Source organism: Parasteatoda tepidariorum, chromosome 10, assembly GCF_043381705.1.
Source record: "Parasteatoda tepidariorum isolate YZ-2023 chromosome 10, CAS_Ptep_4.0, whole genome shotgun sequence".
In the NCBI taxonomy this organism is placed as follows: Eukaryota; Metazoa; Arthropoda; class Arachnida; order Araneae; family Theridiidae; genus Parasteatoda; species Parasteatoda tepidariorum.
Window position 1 is genome coordinate 58500823 of NC_092213.1, and position 20450 is coordinate 58521272.

Below are 20450 nucleotides of genomic sequence, written 5' to 3' on the forward strand. Positions count from 1 at the left end.
AGTTTAAAAAAAGGCCTTCCTATTCTGACCGCTACGAGATTACTGCATTATGTACTCATTTTGCTATCTTACCAATTTGATATTGTATATCGGAATATTCAGTATCGTGCAAGTGTTTCAAAAGTAAAATACAAAAGCAAATTTAATGGAATTATAGATCATGGCTTGAATTTATTATATTAATAATACATTTTAATTACATGAATTTTCTATTGCCTAAAAATGTTGATATCTAGTGAATGACTCAAAAAATTCTCATTGATTTTTTTTACTATTAAAATTAGATAATTTAACTACCAATAGCATTTATTTGAATTTTAGGGTGAAACTATTTTAATCAAAGAAATATTAAATTGAAATTCAATAAGTTATGTTTCTTTAAGTAGATTGAGCATCAATACATTTGATCATATAGCATAATTAACAATTAAGTGTTTAAATAACAATACAGATTAATATACGTTTGTCTCAAATTGCATGAAAAGTTTCTACAATCAATGCTTTGTATGCAATTTTATAAAAAAATAAAAGAAAAAAAATGGGGGGAAATATGAAAAATAGAATTAGAAACTTAGATTTTCTATTATAGTTTTCAAAAGATTTCTCTTAATTCCTTAGAGAAAACTAAAATCACAATTATTATGAATGCTAAATTTTTATAATAAAGATGATTAACCTAAAACACATGAATGAATAGGTCCTTAAATATAATAATAAAGAACTTACTATGCACAGATGTCATTTAAACAAGCAGGACAATTGTAAACAATATCACTTTTTTTTGAAACTCGATAGACAGTAGGACAATCTGGGGAGTGACAATAGCTGATCTGACCAGCATGAGTACTAACATGATGTTGAAGAGCTGCATTTTGAAATTCCCGTCTGAGCTTTTCACCTCCAAGAGACAAAATTCTATTGATGTCAATAAGGAAAAATGGTTGTCCACAATTCTGTAAAGAAAAATATACAAATAATAAGAAAATTTAATTAGTAGCAGCTAAATCCTACAAAAAATATTAAAAAAATTTCTTTATTAATATATTATTAGAATACAAAACTATTCCTTATAAAACAACCTCAAAGAAAATAGATTTTAACATGTAGTTTAAAGAAGGAAGAAAACAAGCTAAGTATCTCAAAAAATTTCTTTTACAAAGTGTGGGATGACATATATAATATATTCCATTCAGTCCTCTTGCTGACATTTTTTGGCCTTATTTTTAACCTGTGCAGTGTCACAGTTATATTTAAAAATTCATGCAATTTAATCACCTAGCGACCGTCATTGCTTGCAAATTAATGATTCAGTTGAGAAATTCTCATACAAATATGATTGTTTTGTTATCCAAATATGATTGCAGTATAGTTAGTCTTTCTGCAGATTATAGTAACATTATAGTTTATTAAAATAATAATCCTTTTTTAGCAAGCATCAAGTTAAACACTAATTAGAGTGATTCTTAGAGAAAATAAAATTTTTAGAACTCCATATCCAACTTTCTGTAACATATTTACTACTAAATATACTAATTTTCTTTACACAGGGTTGCCACAGTAAAAAATGAACAAAAATAGTTGCTTTTAGTAGCCTCAAGCATGAAAATAGTTGCCTAAAACTATGAAAATAGTTGCCTGAACAGGAACAAAAATTTATCAGAAATAGTAGCCAAATAACTAAAATTATAGCTTAATTGTCAAATACTATTATTAGGACTGGGTGATGTCAGAAATTTTAAATTGTGATACATCGTCAGTTAGACATCCCGATATAGTGATGTATCGCAATTTAGCATTTATTCAAAAATTACCTATGGGAAATCTTTAAATTAATCAAAAGGAATAAATATAGTACAAAAGAAAATATTAATTCTAAACATATTTTACTATGACATCAATATCATTGTTTAATTCTTTCAATTAAATTAATAAAGAAGTCAAAGTAAATGCAAACCCAAATTTCATTTTTCTTAAATTAAAAATGATTTAAGATTCATTGGTTTAAAAATAATAATACTGTAACAAATTATTTTACATACATGAAGTAAAAATTAAAAGAAGAAAAAAAAAAAACAAGGAAATGTTCACTTTAGAAAAAAAAAATTTTTTTTTTATTCCTTCTTGAAAAAAAAAACATGCTTTTGAAACATCATTAGCCCCTTTTTTATTTACTTATTTGAAATAATAAAAAGTAGTATTAACTAATGGTCAAATTGTGTACTTAATAAATGTAAATATATTTTTACTTATTTATTATTATTTTCATTTTTGAAAATAAAATCAACTAAAGATTTATTTGTTTAAAAATGATACTGACTATCAAGCAAATTATAAAACAAACAAGTATTGAAAGAATTTTAATAAAAATTTTAAAAAAATACTTCAAGTACTAATGTTAAATTATTAAAAACTTCAAAACATTACTAAACTTTTCATTTAATTAAAAAAAAAATTGTTTTAACTAATAGGCAAATTTTTTTAAAACTTTGCCTTCATTTTCTCAAAAATAAAAGCAATTTAAATAAAGGCAAGCTTTGTTTTAATTTTTTTATAATTAAAAACGACTGAGCATATATTGGTTCAAAAACAATCAAATTATTATACTTAACTACATTTAATGAATTTAAAAAAACAAACTTTTTACAACAAAGTTAAATACAAAATACCCCTATGAAACTGTATCGCTTAAAATAATAAACTGAAAAAAATCAATGATTTGATCTATTGAGTTTAGAACGAAAATTTAAGATAACAGCGATTGTGCAGCAATCGCAAAGTAACAGTAGGTCTACTAAAAATAATTGACAAGAATCGTTAAATCCAGACAGAAAAAAAATGGTATGAAATAATGCAGAACGAAACGATCGTTGCAAAAGTCTCATTGAAAATAATTTACAAGAAACCCGACAATTATTTCCGACAAAATAAAATGCACAACGATCGCAAAATTACTTAAGTCCCATTGAATAGAATAATCTTCAAAAAACGCAAAATCCCAAAGATAAAAATGGGCATAAAGAAACTATACATTGCGTTCTATATTACAACGCTGATCCTCGCACGAAACCGGGAGTTCTGATTCAATTCAATCTTCGTCATTCAACATCACAAAACTAACATCATTTTAATAGCAAAACACAATCTACATCCTTGCAGCTAGACAAAATCAAAATCGTCTTCGTTAGTGCGGTAGCAGCGTTAGCCTAGTCAACCATCTTTGCATATTAAATCGCTAAACCACGATTGTAATCTAATTCCGGAGGCTTAAATCAGATTTCTGATGTATCGCCTAAAACTAAAGTCTCTACATCGGCCTACTGATATATGCGTTAAATCGATATTTCGCGATACATCGATTTATCGCTCAGTTCTAACTATGCTCCAATTTAAAAAAAGTTTTGTACAAATATAAAAGGTATACATATTAGAAAATAGGTACCTAAATAAAAGTCTAATTACAATAAAATATGAATGTTAATAGAAGGAAAAAACAATTAAAAATAACAAAACTGCCCCTCAGAGAGAGCATATAACAAGTACTTTATTAAATCCAATGGAAATTTAAATTTATGGCTCTTTGGAAATAAATGATTGTATAAAAGTTTGCTTTCTTCAGGGTTGCCACAGCAAAAATAGTTGCTTTTAATAGCCTCAAGCAGGAAAATAGTTGCCTAAAACTATGAAAATAGTTGCCTGAGCAGGAACAAAAATTTATCAAAAATAGTAGCCAAATAACTAAAATTATAGCTTGATTGTCAAATACTATGATTAGGAATGGGTGATGTCAGAAATTTGAAATCGTGATAAATCGTCCGTTAGACATTGCGATATAGCATATGTTCAAAAATTACCTATGGCAAATCCTTAAATCAATCAAAAATAAATAAAAAAGAATAAATCTATTACAAAAGAAAATATTAATTCTAAACATATTCCACTATGACATCAATATCATTGATTAATTTTTTCAATTAAAATAATAAAGAAGTCAAAGAAAAGCAAACTCAAGTTTTATTTCATTTTCCTTAAATTAAAAATGATTTAAGATTTATTGGTTTAAAAATAATACATACATGCATTAAAAATTAGAAGAAAACGAAAGTAGAAAACAAACAAAAAAAAACTTTCACTTTCAAAAAAAAAAAAAATTTTTAATTATTTGTTGAAAAAAAAATCATGCTTTTGAAAGATCATTAGACACTCTTTTATTTAAAATAATAAAAAGTAGCATTAAGTAATGATTAAATTCTGCACTTAATAAATGTAAAAATATTTTTACTTATTTATTATTATTTTCTTTTCTGAAAATAAAATCGACTAAAGATTTATTTGTTTAAAAATGATATTGACTATCTAACAAATTATGAAATAAACAAGTATTGAAAGAATATTAATAAAAATTTTTAAAAAAAAATATTTTAAGTACTAATGTTAAATTCTTAAAAAGCGTCAAAACATTACTAAACTCTTTATTTAACGAAAAAAAAATATTTTTTTAACCAATAGCCAAATTTTTTTAAAACTTTGTTTTCAGTTTCTCAAAAGTAAAAGCAAATTAAATGAAGTTAAGCTTTGTTTTAGTTTTTTTATAATTAAAAACGACTGAAAACTTATTGGTTTAAAAATAATCAAATTATTATACTTACCTAGATTAAATAAATTTAAAAAAAATAACTTTTATACAACAAAGTAAAATACAAAATACCCCTATTAAATTGTATCACTTAAAATGAAAAACAATAATTGGAAAAAAAAAACAATGAAGAATCTTTTTTTTATTTATTTATATTTTTTTTTCATTGATCAATTGAGTTTAGAACGAAAATTTAAGATAACCGGGATTGTGCAGCAATCGCAAAGTAACAGTAGGTCTACTAAAAATAATTGACAAGAATCGTTAAATCCAGATAGAAAAAAAAAAACTGGCATGAAATAATGCAGAAAGAAACGATCACTAAGTAGCAAAAGTCTCACTGAAAATAATTTTCAAGAAACCTGACAATTATTCCCGAAGAAATAAAATGCACAACAATCGTAAAATGACTTAAGTCCCATTGAAAATAATCTTCAAAAAACGCAAAATCCCAAAGACAAAAATGGACATAAAGAAACTATGCATTGCTTTCTATATTACATGATCCTCGCACGAAACCGGGAGTTCTGATTCAATTCAACATCTCAAAACTAATGTCGTCTTTATAGCTAAACGCTTTCTACATCTCTGCAGCTAGACTAAATCAAAATTGTCTTCGTCAGTGCTATAACAGCATTAGCGTAGTCAAGGATCCGTGCATATTAAATCGTTAAAACCATGATTGCAGTCTTATACCAGTGGCTTAAATCAGATTTCTGACGCATCGCCTAAAACGAAAGTTACTATATCGGCCTACCGATATATGCGTTAAATCAATACTTTGCGATACATCCATTTATCGCCCAGTCCTAACTATGCTGCAATTAAAAAAAAGTTTCGTACAAATATAAAAAGGTTAAAGGTCAGAAAATAGGTAACTAAATAAAAGTCGAATTATAATAAAATATTAATGTTAATAGAAGGAAAAAACAATTAATTAGAACTAAACAGCCCCTCAGAGAGTAAAAATAACAAGTACTTTACTAAATCTAATGGAAATTTAAATTTTTGGCTTTTTGGAAAGAAATGATTGTATAAGAGTTTGATTTATTTTATTAACAATTTAGTTTATTTTTTGTTCATTTGTTTCATGCTCTTTTTCTCTTTGTCGTAATTGCAGACTACCTTCAATCATGCCTTGTGCAAGTCTAATTCCTTGCATATCTTTAGTCAAAGGGCTTCTTTAAGTCCTTCATTCACTTCTTCTGACAACCTGTCAGCGGTTTCTTTCAGTGGGGGTGAAATAACAAGGGAGAGGTTAGCGTGATGACGTCACTGAGTACTACGCACATGCTAGGCGGCAATGCGTACGTGTTACCAAGGGGTCTGAAAAGTAACTTTCATTTTTGCAAAAAAACTTCGCTAAGATTAAAAAAGTCTCCCAATAGTCGCCTACTCCTGAAAATAGTTGCTTTTTTAGCCTTTTCAGGCAAAAAAGTCGCCATAGTTGCCTAAGGCCAAAAATAGTAGCAAATAGTCGCATTTTAGTAGTCTGTGGCAACCCTGTTACATAACTTGATACATACAATACTAATTACAATTAACTATTCCTTATTCTTTTTTAATTAACTTATTCATTCAATCATTTTCGTTTCATCTTCTGAATCATTCACATTATTTAATAGGCTGGATTACAGGAATTGTATTATTTATAGGCATTCATCTTCAGGAAATATGAATAAACTTTAGCTTTAAAGATTAATATATAACACTTCATCTATAGCATTACACAAGTTGAAAGTGAACATAATTTATTCTAATAAATAAAATAATTCAAGATCTTTTTTCATAAAATCAACAAATGAGTTATTTAAAATGTACCCAACACAATGGGCATCAAATCCTATTTAAAAATATACTTCTCTAAATGCGACCGTTTTTAACACAGTTGCATTCTAAGATGATTAGAAAAAAGTGCATGCCTCCTTTATGTATAAGTTATGCTATCTTTTAGATATCAATGCATACTGTTGAACTCAAAAGTGTGTTGATACTTCAAATGGGAATTAAATATATGCAAATCTGTTAATAATCTGACAGAAAATTATTTTAGCTTCTAAAAGCAATTTCTTTTTCTCTTTTCTTTTTTTACTCTAATCAGGAAGGGGGGAAAAAACTATATCAATATGTATATGCTAGGTATGACTATGCTTAAAGAGGTCATAGGTTTTAAACGACAACAGTGGTCATCCATGTCCTGTAGCGCTGAAAGCCTGTACTGCATATCAATACATGAATATCTTGGCATAAGATTGTCTGAAACAGAAAAATTAAAGTATTAAAAGTGTGATATTATCAAGTTTTCGACCTTTTTGTATGAATATTCATTTAACACTTCAAAAATACTTAGAGTCTCTTTATACTACTCAGTAGCAATGACATCTTAGATGGGATATTTTAAATTTTACAAAAATCAATGATTTTTATATGCTGCGACAGGAAAGTCATGCTTGAATAATAAATTGTCAGGCACTAAAGCTTGCTGGAAATTTACCTTTTGAGTTTTATTTGACAACTTAGAACAGTAAATGCCAGGAACAGCTTCATAGGCTTTTGTTTGGCCTACTTGGAAAGAGATTACATATCCAAACGATATCGATGAGTACTTTGAATTAATTGATTAGCATCAATTACAAAATAATTTATTAAAAACTGATGACAGAATTTCAACTCATGACCATCTCAACTTGCTAAATGAAATTTGTTTAAAAATATATAAACATACATATATCCAATCTTTTGATGTTCAAATATCCATCTTACTTAAAACAAAATCCATTAACGATCACAATGGTTTGTCTCGCTCTGTTATAGGTATCATACTATCTCTTTTTCCTTGGCTAATGTAAAATTCTTGTTGAAAAAGTATAAAAACTCTCAATTTTGAGTTTTTTCTCCACTGCACAATTACCCTTGAATAATACAACTCTTTACAAATTCAAATAATATTTTTTAATTTAAAGATGCTCTTTTCCTCTTGATGAAACTCAACCATCAAAAATGTGTGGACGATGAGAGAAAGTTTAATGTACTTTTTATAATTTTGATTTTATTTTCACAAACAATCTAAATATAGATTTTTGTTTACTATAGTTGGTAAAATCTTTTAAAGTATGGTCAAATACAAGATCATTTCCCAGAAAGGTGATATTTTATAATCATTACAGGACCTATTCTAAATGCAATACAATCTATAATTAAAATATACAAAATAATTACAAGTAATTAAAAAAAAATTAATAATTTCTTTAAAAAAAACTTTTGTTTTTAAAAAAAATCTTGAAAAGTAAAAAATTTCGAAAAAACATACCAAATTTAGATGTTTATCAGAATTATAACTTGCATAATTGCATTACCAGGGTCTAGGTTTTTCTGAGAGGTACCTGTTTTGTGAAAATTTAGACATAATTTGTGAATATTAAAAATTATATTAAAAAATCTACACAAAAAAATGGTAAAAATATGGATTTATCGTTTCTTACGAGATAAAGAATAAAATTGAAAGAAAAAGTATTTTGTGAAACTTCCATTTTCCCTAAAGTTGAATTTGTGAAGGTACCGCTAAACGGTAGTAAATTTGGCTTGGACAAACTCCTGATTATTTAATATATCTCTGGAAATTCATTTATCATGTATCTAAAAAAATGTAATGACTGTAATGTATAAAATACTTCTTTCAAAATAAATGGTGAAGATGATACTTACTTTATATCTTATATATTTATTATAAAAACTTTTTAAAACTGTCCAATAACATGCTAGTCAAAGAAAAATAATTTGTCCGAATTAAAAAATTACATGAATCTTACAAATTTGTGAAAAATTAGAGACAAAATATACCTCTTGAGCACAGGTAACAGGAATAATCTTGCTTTCTAGTTGTAAAAGTAGACAGGATTTGCAGAAGGAATGACCACAGTTTTCAAGTCTATAATAATCAAATTTTACAGGATCTAGACATATAGCACACATACCAAATCCAACATCATCATCTGTTTTCTTCGGTTTAGTTGTATAAAGCTTGGCACAAATATTTTCTAAATGTTCATCAACCTTAGAATTTGATATTAAAAAATTAAGATAGATAATTATAGACAATTAAAACAGATAATTATATAAGAGATAACTGTTTATGTTTTTCAAAGTTGTATTTTAACAAATACAAACACATACTGTAAAATAAAATAATTAATTATAAAAAAATGGTAATAACTTATTAGTGAAAATCGTTTACTTATTTTTGATAAATACTCTAAGAATATTGCTAGTTATCAAAAGTCTTGATGCAGAATATTAAAAACAATTCTACACTTCAGATAATAGTTAATCATCACCCCCGTGGCAGAAACACGGCGACACAGCGACATTGTCGCAGAAAGCGACTGAGTTCTTGCAGAAAGAATTTTTTTATTTGGGAAATAAAAATTTTTGGTTTGCCATAAACAAAAGTTCTCAAAATAAATTCTGCAGAAACAGAAGCTGTTTTACCAACAAAAAAAAAAACATTTTCTTCAGAAACAAAAAATTTCTGCAGAAGCAATAATGGTTCTGCAAAATTTTTTTCTTACAGAATTGTTTTAAATATTTTTTTTCCTAGCGTACCGCGGAAGGAGAAAGCGCTCGTAATTCTCAGTTAATCTCCAACACAAACAGTTACTGGATAAAAAGGGGAGATTTATTTTCCCCTTTATTAAGCTATTTTTGGAAATTTGCCAACTTCGGCCTCTATCGCTGGCGCAGTAATTTGCTTTGTGTTTTTTTATGAGACCAGAGCATTTTATATTTTTTGCACTTATGTGGAAAATTTCAGCGTAAAAAGATTCTTTTTTTAAAAAAATCATGTCTAGCGAAAAGGTTATTTGTTGCAATTGTGAAGCCACAATAGTTAAAACAAATTTGAAAACTGATTTATTAAGGTGGCATTCCGAAAAAGAAATAAGATGGAAGTCGACAACATCTAAAAATGCCTATATGCTTTGAATTAAATCGTCGATAAAAAAAAAAAAAACAATCTAACGATAAATGAAATAAAGCCTGAAAGATATCTCACTATCTACGATTTTTTAGCATGCGAATGAAAACCAGATTGGTGAAAAATATTTACTGGTCACTTTCAAACAGGTTTCCATACGCATGCGAAAAAAATCGCATCCAATGAATATGGCTCTAATACCGATGTTTCAGTACTGATAAAGACTATTTCGTTTCGAGATGTTGAATAGACTTGAGCATATTGAGTCGGAAACTGCTTCTGCATACTTCGTGTGGAATCAGTGCTATATATTTACACAATACAGTGCGAAATCACAAGCGCTGTGTATTTTTTTCGTTCTGAACTTAATCTGATCACGAAAAAAGTTTTATTTACCTCCTTTTTTTAAAAAAAAATCTTTCAATAAGTCAGTACAATATTAATCGCATCTAATTAATTAGATAAAATTAATTAGATGTAGAAAAAATTGAAACAAACATTGCTTTAATTTTTTTGCTTTTAGAATTCGGTTATAGTCAATACTATTTTATTATTTTGATTACTCAACTTCAATATTAATTTTTTCACCTGATTTGTTTCTGTACCTGATATAACTACTATAGTGAAACATTAAATCATACTGTTTTAAACTGATACTTCAAATTCAGTTATCTTGTTTTATAAATTTAATCTTTTTGTCCATTCTTAGCTATTTCTATAAGTTCTATCTTATTACAGGTTCTGGGTAATCTTTATTTATGCTCTAGTAAGCATTTTTGTCTGCAGATCTATACATTTATAACTTTTCGTTATTATCGAAGATTATGCAAATTTATACTTAAACAATTTAAACTTATTAAGAAATGTAAACTTATATCATGAAATTAAGAAAAAAAATCTACACAGTTTTATTCTATGCATGTAGACTTATTTTATAAACACGAATTTCATCTATTATTATAAATTCATTACACATACATTTATAACGATAAAAATATCTTGCAGAAAGATATTGGTTCTAATAAGGTTTGTCGCAGAAAGTCAGAAAAAATTCTGCCACAGGGATCATCACTAAGCTAATAAGAAGTAGAACTAATCAAATTTTATTTATTGTAATTGTACTTCTTCACTCCTTAGTAATTTTGATTTCTGATAGTTTGTTCAGGAACACAAAATAAATTATACAAAGCAAAATAAGTGAAAAAAATTCATTAAATATATATATATATATATATATATACATTTTGTAACAATTTTAAAGCAAATTGGAATTCGAAAGAAATTTGTGTTAAGTATACAATTAAAATTAGTCCATTCGACATCTAAATTTTAACTATGTAATTTGCATTTCTAGGAGATGCAGGGGCCTGCATGTATTTTTACTACACGCTGAAGTTAATTCTTGAGCAAATTATAATCAAATGCTAAATATTTTTGTTCCACAGCAGTAAATTTTTTTTTAATATACATCTTCGTAATTTTAAGTTTCTTAAAACTATAGTTATTATGCATGTTACCAAAATGTAAGTCGAATATCCAAACTGCAATGGTAGCAACTCTTATGATTTTTTGAAAGAAAGAAAATATATTAACATGCTTTCAAGGAAGGGTTATTAAGTAAAGACAACTAAATGTGCACCAATCTTTATAACTGAATTCAGATTGCACATTTAGGGTGGCACCACAGTTTCGACACCAACTGTCTGAAATCACCATCATGTTGTGGATCTGTGTGCTCACTGACTAATGCTTTGTGCCAAGTTAACAGCAAGGCAGGGTCGCATCCCTAGGGAGTGGGCAACAGAGCATTTGAACTGGAGGAGAAATGAATGGTGCAATATTCTTTTCTCTAACGAGTCTCGTTTTTCTGTTCATCCTGATAATAGACATATTTTCATCTGAAGGGAACATGGCACTAGAAACAATCCTTTGTTCGTTCACGAAAGAGTAAGATTCGGTGGTGGGGGAGTGATGATCTATACTGGCATCTTTATTGATGGGCACACCGATTTACATATCACTCAAAATGGAGCTCTGACTGGTCGTCGATTTAGGGATGAGATCCAGACACCAATTGTAGTTCCTTATGCTGCAGCAATTGGAGATGACTTTATGTCAATTGACGCCAATTGCGGAACACATTGTGCTAACTGGGTGAATTATTTCCTTTTGGAAAAAGGAATCATACAAATGGATTGGCCAGCTCGTATTCCAGACATAAACGCAATTGAGCATGTTTGGGCAATTGAGCACGAATTGCTGGACGCCAACCACCCCTACAAATTCTCCAAGAACTAGAAAGAGCTCTTCTGGAAGAGTGGGACAGAATATTAGAGTCCCTCATTTAATAGCTCAATGACTCAAAGATGTTCAACGTTGATGGTCATTTGGGGAAACACCCCCAACTAAAAAAGATTTTTTAAAAAGAGAAACGCCTTTTTTCCTTTGTTTTTTTTTTAATATGCACAAAAATGCGTTTTTTCTTTTGTACCCAAATGCTAAATGAAACGCATTTTAAAGATGCATTCTCAAAAGTAACACAAATCTCAAGAAATTGTCGCCCCACAGTTGCCAGTCAAAAAGGAGGGGATGTAAATGCTCGACAACACATTGCACCAAGTGTTCAATAGGGCCACTGGAAACAAAGCATTGTTCGCCGCTTCAGGGTGCAATATTTCTTGGAAGTTGAGTGTTTTCATGGGCAATAGAGTCGGACAGAGAACTAAAAAGTATGGTCTTTTTCAGGACTCATTCAGAAAAAGAAAGAAAAACAGACTTCGTCATCTGCTTAGTTAACAGCAAACTCAGCTAATTAAAGGTCTACTTGTACTTACATAGTTCTTATGAAATCGCTTCATAATCTGAACTCGATGCGACCACACACTTTACCTGAATTTTATTAAATACCTTAAATTTTTACTCTAAATTCTTTTATGCTTTATTTTGAATACATCAGAGGTTGTGTTCACTGTCGCTCACCAACTTCAGGAATTGTTTTGCAGTTCTTTTCGGATAACTTTGCTGACGTGATTCTGTTTACACTTTTATTGTACAGAAGTCGAAATAGACTAAAGACAGAATTTTCATAAATTGAGCTCTCCTCCCTGAATAGAGTTAGACATTAGGACCGCAATTGACAAATGACATTTTAGAGCCAAAAGACACAGGTACATAAACACAAAGTGTTAAAAGTATTTATGATATTTTGATTTTCTGGTAATTTTCTTATTTTAATGACTCTATGACATAAGGATGATAATGGAAGCATTAAAACCTTACGGCAACTTTATGAGTTAATATTATTTTTACTTCGCAAAAACTGTCATTCAATTTTATTATTTTTTAGTTTCTACATTCTTTTGTGATTTTATAACCCAAAATAATTATTATTCTCAATCAGTTACTATTTTTAAAAAAGCACATCTAAAAGAGAACAATCAAGAGAAGAATTTAAAAAAATCAATATTTATTTACATAATTAAATAAAAAAAAAACTAATTTAAAAAAAATTATTTTTATTTTAATGACATCACCATATTATTTTCCAAACAGAACAAAAATGGTATTTCTTGTTAAACTTTTGCAATTAAATAACTGAATTTGATTGAAAAGAGAAATAGAATAAACTTTAAGATAATACTTTCAAAACAGTTCATTTCAATTTCATTAAGTTATAAGAGAAAGTGATTGCTACAAAACATGATTTTTTCCCTATGACATTTAAAAAAAAATGTAATCAAAAATAAACATTTAATTGAGGATAAAAAAAAAAACTTACTTTTCTAATGTTGCGAACTTCACCTTCAACTGTAAGATTACCAAATTTCATATCAATGTTTGCTGTTTTTAAATCAAATTTCGTGATTAAGCCATACAAATCAAATCCATATCTAGAATAAAGTTCCTTCAAAAATCCTGGTGGTATATGCGAACTTTTTAGATCATAGATCTTTGTCTTGAGTAACTTTGCAGTTTCAAAGAACGAATGAATTTCTGCCTCAGCCGTATAACTCATTTTACTTTGACCATATATAAAAACAACCTTGTTATCAGTGTCACGTTCGATAAGAGTTTTTGTCCGAGCCTGGATTGCATTTAATATTTTTTCGCCACTATCAGTGAAGAGATAAAAATATTTTTTGTTATGACGGCATTCTACTTTACGATCACGTACCAGACTTAAAATCTCTTTATTTACGGTTTTTAGTTTTTCATGACTTCTGCAAGAAAATTGAATAGCAACTTTATCTTCGAGAGAATTAGACAATTTTGTTACTTTAACCTTTCCTTCATGTTTTGTGATAACAGTTTGTATATCCCTCCGTAGAAAATGATATACATGTTCTTTGCATTCGACCTGTGACTCCAATATCTCCAAAATATCAACTTGAATATTGTTAAGCTTCAACTTACCACGCAATTGCTGAAAAGCAGTACTCCCATCTTCATCACACTCAAAATAAGCAAATGCTTCATAATTTTTGGAAGTAGATGTTGGGTACACAACGTCAATGGCAACTTTACTCGGTGGAGTGAACCTACTTAGGCTCTGGGACAGTTGGTCTTTAATCTTAATGATATCATTTTTTGAAACAGCTAAAGAATCTTGTCGATTTATTTCAACACATTTTACAAGTTCCCTTAAGAAATCAGGAAGTGCTTCGGATATCTTTTCTTGCAGCAATCTTTCATTTGCTGATTGAGGTATATTTTTCAAGTTAAGGCAGAGATCATTTTGAGAGGGTGTCACACTGATACGATTGTTATCAACATACAAAGATTTGGTAGACAATTTTCCAGAAACCATCACACGATCCTCAGCAGAGGAGAAAAGTATGGAACCGGTACCTTTTGCAAGCAAACGAGGCCATGTAAACTTCAATTTATATAAAGGCTTAGAAGATTTATTGAGTTTTGGAACAATATTTTGAACTTTAACACCTGCAACATTTTTTTTATTTAAACATTTGAGAGCATTTTGGGCATCAGAAACAGTTAAATAAGTCACATTAATACTATGCTTATATTTCAAGCTTTTTTTCTCAAGATTCTGTACAGGACCAAATTGTCTCAAAATAGATTCTAACTCACTTATTGATCTTTGATTGATGGGCTCAATCGTAATCTCACGAAATTCTCCAGGCATTACAATATCATGAATCAATCCACCTGTCGATAAACAATAGTAATAAAATCCATCATCCATCTTGATGACATCAGCCTCTTTTGCCATTTCCTCTCTTGCATCATTCACTATGTCTTGAATAAAATTAGACACTCTTTCATGAAATTTTTCCTCAACATGAATAATAACCAATCCTTTGTCTCTACAAATATCAATTCTAAAATTTCTATTTTTAGTTAATTTTTCTAACAGATACTCAATATTATTAATTACAGAGCCACCTTTACCTAAAATGTGACGATACAGAATTTTTTCTCCAAAAGGTCCCAAAGTTATAGGTGGAATTTGCAGCCGTTTTAGATCCTCCACAGCTAATGCATAATTACCTTTCGAAAATGCCTTATTAACTGTTTCTTCTTTTAAGGGTGTAACATCGAGGATATAATTTCTTGAAGTTTCCATAAAAACTGTATATACAAGAAATTTAGGAGGTACTATTCTGAGGTATTTCAATGATGAGGATGGATGAATAAATAATGATTCTTTGAAGTTGGGAGACTGATACCCAAGGGAAGGATGTCCTGAATATATACATAAATTTTCAATAAAGCTGCTAAAAAGAATTATTTCAAAATTATTTTTAAAAGATAAGTTATTATATCGACTTGATACTTTGATACCAAGGTCTTGTCGCAGAGTGAATAAAATTTCTTTGACAGTCTTGCGAGCAGAGCTTAATGCTTTGAAGCTTACATAGTTTGAAACACACCAGTTAAATCTATCTGTTTGGGACACTTCTAGCCATCTTTTATAGATTTCTAAAAAGGTACATAGATCACCACTTTTTTGACAAAAGCTTTTTTTCTTTTGATCAGATTTTTCCTTGTTGTCATCAAATCTCAAAAATATTCTTCCCGCTTCAGAAACTAGAGCTGCAATTATAGCAGCTTCATGACCCATGCCAGATTCAACACCTAATAGAATAAATTTAGCAAGTCTAGGTTCTATAGAAAGCTGAACAACTTGTTTTCCTAATTTAGTTAAATCATTATTTTCAATCAATTCTAAAACCTCCAATGAATCAATTGATTTTGTTATGGCTTCTCTAGAGGGAGATTCAACAAAATCGAAACTACTGGGTTTAATACCAAATTCATAAACTTTCAATAATGCATTAAGTAAATCTGTTTTCAGCAACTCTGGGAGAGCTCGCTCAGGCATATTTTCAAAATCTTTTTTAGAATATAAACGATAACAGACTCCAGGTTGAGTACGTCCAGCTCTACCTTTTCGTTGTTCGGCAGAACTTTTATTAATTAAAGTAGGCATCAAGCAACTTTTATTTTTTTCAGGGTAAAATATCATCTCTTTAGCCATTCCACTATCAATAACGTATTTAATTCCAGGAATAGTCAATGAAGTCTCAGCAGCGTTAGTAGCAAAAATTATTCTACGTTTATCATTAGTACTAGTTTCAAAAACAAGCATTTGATCTTTTATATCAGACTTGCCATGCAAACTCATTAGCTCTGGCATGCTATTTTCAGGACACATTTCTTCAAACAATAAAATAGCTTCATCAATTTCTGCTGGTGATGACAAAAATACAAGAACATCCCCTTTCGATTCTCTTTGGTGCACCCTAACAGCTGTTCTGACACATTCCTTTACGTACATATTTTCTTCATTTACATTATGTTTAGACCAAATTACTTCAACAGGGTAAGCACGCCCAGGCACATTTATAACGGCACCGTCCGGAAGATTGAAATACTTAACAAATACAGATGGATTTATAGTCGCTGATGTTATAATGATTCTCAAATCTTGCCTAAACCCTAAACACTGCTTCAACAAGCCAAGCAATAAATCTGTATAAAGAGTTCTTTCGTGGGCTTCATCAATGATGACACACGATACTTTTTTCAGATTTCTATTTCGTAAACACTTCCTCAATAAAGCGTAATCAGTCATATAAATAATCTTAGTTGAATCACCAAACTTCTTTTCTATTCCAACATCATATCCCACTTCGTTTCCAACTGAAGATCCTACCTGAGTACATACAAATTTAGTAATGCTGACTGCAGCTATTTTTCGTGGTTGAGTGCAAATAATAATTGAACCATTATCGGCAAACGAAGTTTGCAGGAGGTATTGAGTCAACTGAGTGCTTTTTCCTGACCCAGTTTCGGCAACAATAACAGATACTGGATAGTTTTTAATGGCATTGAGAATAACATCTTTTTGAGAATATATTGGCAAGCCTCTTTCAAAAGAATTACATTCTCTACTAAAATTGAGCTTAAGTTTTTTCAATTCAGCAGATCCTGTCTCAGACACAGAACACTGCCTTGCCAAGTCTTTAGCTTTTCTAACATAATTATTAAAAACTGTCTCCATAGCTTTGAAGGTATCAAAAGCATCTTTTAAACTCAAATATTCCTCGTTAGAGGTATTACCGGACTTCTTTAAAGTTAACGAATTTAATTTATCTATAATTATATCCATTTTAGTTTTATGAGTAGAGATATATTTATAGGCAAATTCATCAAAATACTTATCACAGTGCTCAATTAAGACATTCTCACACAAACAAGGTCTCACCAGATGTTTCTTCACTGAACTCAGTGATTTGATATGACGGTCAGAAATATTCCTGTTCCTACGTTTTAATTTATAGAGTAGCCAATGAGCTTTCAAAGCATCTTCATTAGTTTCAAACTGAAGAATTAAAGATTCAGCAAAATCACAACACCTAAAGACATCAAAGTTCATGAACCCTAAATGTTTTTTGAAAAATAACTCCCACGAATCTAATTCTTTAGGATCCTCAGATACTGTGATATGTACGAAAAATCCTATATCTTTTACTTGTGGCATTTTAGAGGCATCAATTCTTTTTTCTTCTCTAGAATAAATTCTATCATTTTCCCTGCCAGACTGAGAACAACTTGCAAATTGCGAATGGATATCTCTCTCCTTTTGCGGAGTATGGCTCATTGAAAACTGCTCTTTATTGTCATACATACAATTGAAATTTTTGTCGATTAATGTAGATACAGAAGTATTTGATAAATAGCTTGAAAATTCTTTATTTATAACATTACTTAAGTCTAAGTTCGCTGCAGTTTCATTTAAGCTTTCTTGAATGTAAGATCTATTGCCTTTATATTGTCTTTGTTTATTATGGGGCTTTCTTGGAGGAGCATTACAATCAAACACTGAATCAGACTCAGTATTTAAATTTTTAGTCCTATTAAATGATTGTTTCCTGTGGACGTTATCACTAGAACTATCTAGAGAATTGTTTCTATTAGGAGAGGTCACATTTTTTCCCCCATAATACTTTTTACTACCCAATTGCGGTCCTTCTTTGTATTTTTCTATTCTACTTTCATCTGAAGTATCTATTTTACTATTACACGTTTGATTATTTTTATTCCTAAATGTTGATGAAAAGTAAGGTTTTCTTTCAGAAGGATCAAAAATACCTTCAGAATTTCCCCCCTCACTAATCTCAGCGGTTTCGCAGGATTTGTGATGAGTATTTTTAAATCCTTTGGAAAAATTCTGAACAGATAAGTCATTTGATGTAATGGAGCAAATATCACTAAAATGGTCACTGTCATAGCTTCTTCCATTTCTTTTTTCAGTATTTGTACTATTTTTATTTGTTCGTGATAAACTAGTGTTATCATTTTTAAAATCTTTGGAAAAATTCCGAATAGATAAGTTATTATTTGATGTGATGGAGCAACTATCACTAAAATGGTCACTGTCATAACGGCTCCTATTTCTTTTTTCAGTATTGGCACTATTTTTATTTGCTCGTGATAAGCTAGTGTTATCATTTTTTAAATCTTCGGAAAAATTTCGAACAGATAAGTTATTTGATGTAATGGAGCAACTATCACTAAAATGGTCACTGTCATAGCGGTTCTTTTTTCTTTTTTCAGTATTAGCACTATTTTTATTTGTTCTTGATAAGCTAGTATTATCATAATCAAATTTATGGTAAGCTTCTTTATGATAGCCACTTTCTTTAGGTGGATACTTTTTTGTTTTCTGATTATTAGTTTTATCATCTTGTGAGTTAGCACTTGAATAAAATGTCTCGCTACACATTTGATTATTTTTCTCATAATGAGGAAAGTTTACATTTGAATCAGCTTCATTTGATAAATTGCTTTTGTCTTTTTTAATTTTTTCATTCTTAGTTTTTTGATAATTAACTAGAGTTAGATTTGTTTCATCAACAGAATGTTCTGATTCAGATTTCAGAGTTTTATTGAGGTCGTTTTGCTTAAGATTTGATTTACTGTCACCTAGATAATTAACATTTCTGCTCACTTTTAATTTACTATGAGTATTTTCATGATCTTTTAAATTAAAATTTTTATTTTGTGTGATATGTTGGTTTGATGGATTATAAGCATGATTTGCATGAAAATTATGATTGTTTTGTTTTCTCGGTGATTTAGGTATTGGTAATTTTACAGTTTGCTCAACATCTTTTTTATACTCTTTTTGAGTTTCAGAACACTGCCTGATGTCAGAACCAGTTACAGAGTCTTTTACTAGACATTTATGCTTGGGATGTACTGATTGTACACTGTTATCAACAGAAACTAAGCTATTATCAGTATTATAATTTTTTGTAGACATCTCATGGGATTCAAAAATTTGTGTTTTCACCCTCGTCTGAGAATTTTTTTGACTCATATTCTCGAACTTATTACTTGTACACTTAGGTTTTGATGCATTATTTACATGGTTATCACTAAATTTATCGCTTTTTGACTCTGTGTATTTATTTTTACGTGAATGTTTTAGAGTTTCTTTCAGCTTTAGTTTATTTGAAATGGGAGAGTTCCTTTTGTTTTCTGTTGATTTAGTTACTAAACAAACATTATCATGATCATTAGATAAATCTGGAGGTGGTAGTATATTTGGATCATTAGCCTTAGACTTCTCATCTAGTAAATATTCTTCATATGCTCTTAATTTCTCATAGACGGAAACAACTTTCTTTCTATGTCTTGGTGGCAAATCTTCAATCTCGTCAGTATTAAAAAGACCAATACCTATTTTGTGGTCTCTTTGTGACACATAGCTTTCCTTATCCTGATATTTAAGACTTTGGCGAAATTTCTCAGTATCAGAGTCTTTTTTACAGGCTGCATAGGTTTTATTTGGTTCTGGCAGGAATGTTGATACAGCAAGATGGTTGTGATCACTATCCTCTGTTTTAACAACATCACTTAATGAAACAGGAAAACTTAAATCATCTCTATCCGGTAGAGTTTCCTTTTTTTTAAGATTCTGCTCCATCTAATGAACAAAAGATAGTCATGATTAATATCCAGAAATTAGAATTATTAAACTGATTGTAACAAACAAAATATTTAAGACTACAATTTTTTTAGGATAGAGAAGAAACTAGAAGTAATCCAATTGGTCTAACAATAAAGTCACTAATCTAAATACTTTTGTTAAGAAATAATTTATATTATAAATTTAGAACAGGAGAATTAGAATCTAAAAATTATTGCCAAGATCTTGTCTTCATTACCTAAGTAAATTATTTTTGTCAAAAAGTTCAATCTGAAACAGAAGACTGAGAATTTTTCTAATATTTTCATACAACATTAGATAATAAAAAAATAAAAAAAAACTACACTAAAAAATTATTGTTAGATTAAAACAAACACTTTTAA

The 20450-nt window shown here is 29.2% G+C and overlaps 1 protein-coding gene across 3 annotated transcripts in view; it reads right to left on the bottom strand.

The window, feature by feature from the left end:
• LOC107436122 (uncharacterized) overlaps window positions 1-20450 on the bottom strand; it is a 38579-nt gene that overhangs the window by 7117 nt on the left and 11012 nt on the right. For all 3 annotated transcript variants that reach the window (XM_043044750.2, XM_071187114.1, XM_043044751.2), the window contains 3 exons: window positions 13384-20064; window positions 8474-8686; window positions 727-953 (listed from right to left, as the gene is read on the bottom strand). In XM_043044750.2, the coding sequence (XP_042900684.1) occupies window positions 727-953; window positions 8474-8686; window positions 13384-20064 (7121 nt within the window). The remainder of the gene's footprint in view (window positions 1-726; window positions 954-8473; window positions 8687-13383; window positions 20065-20450) is intronic.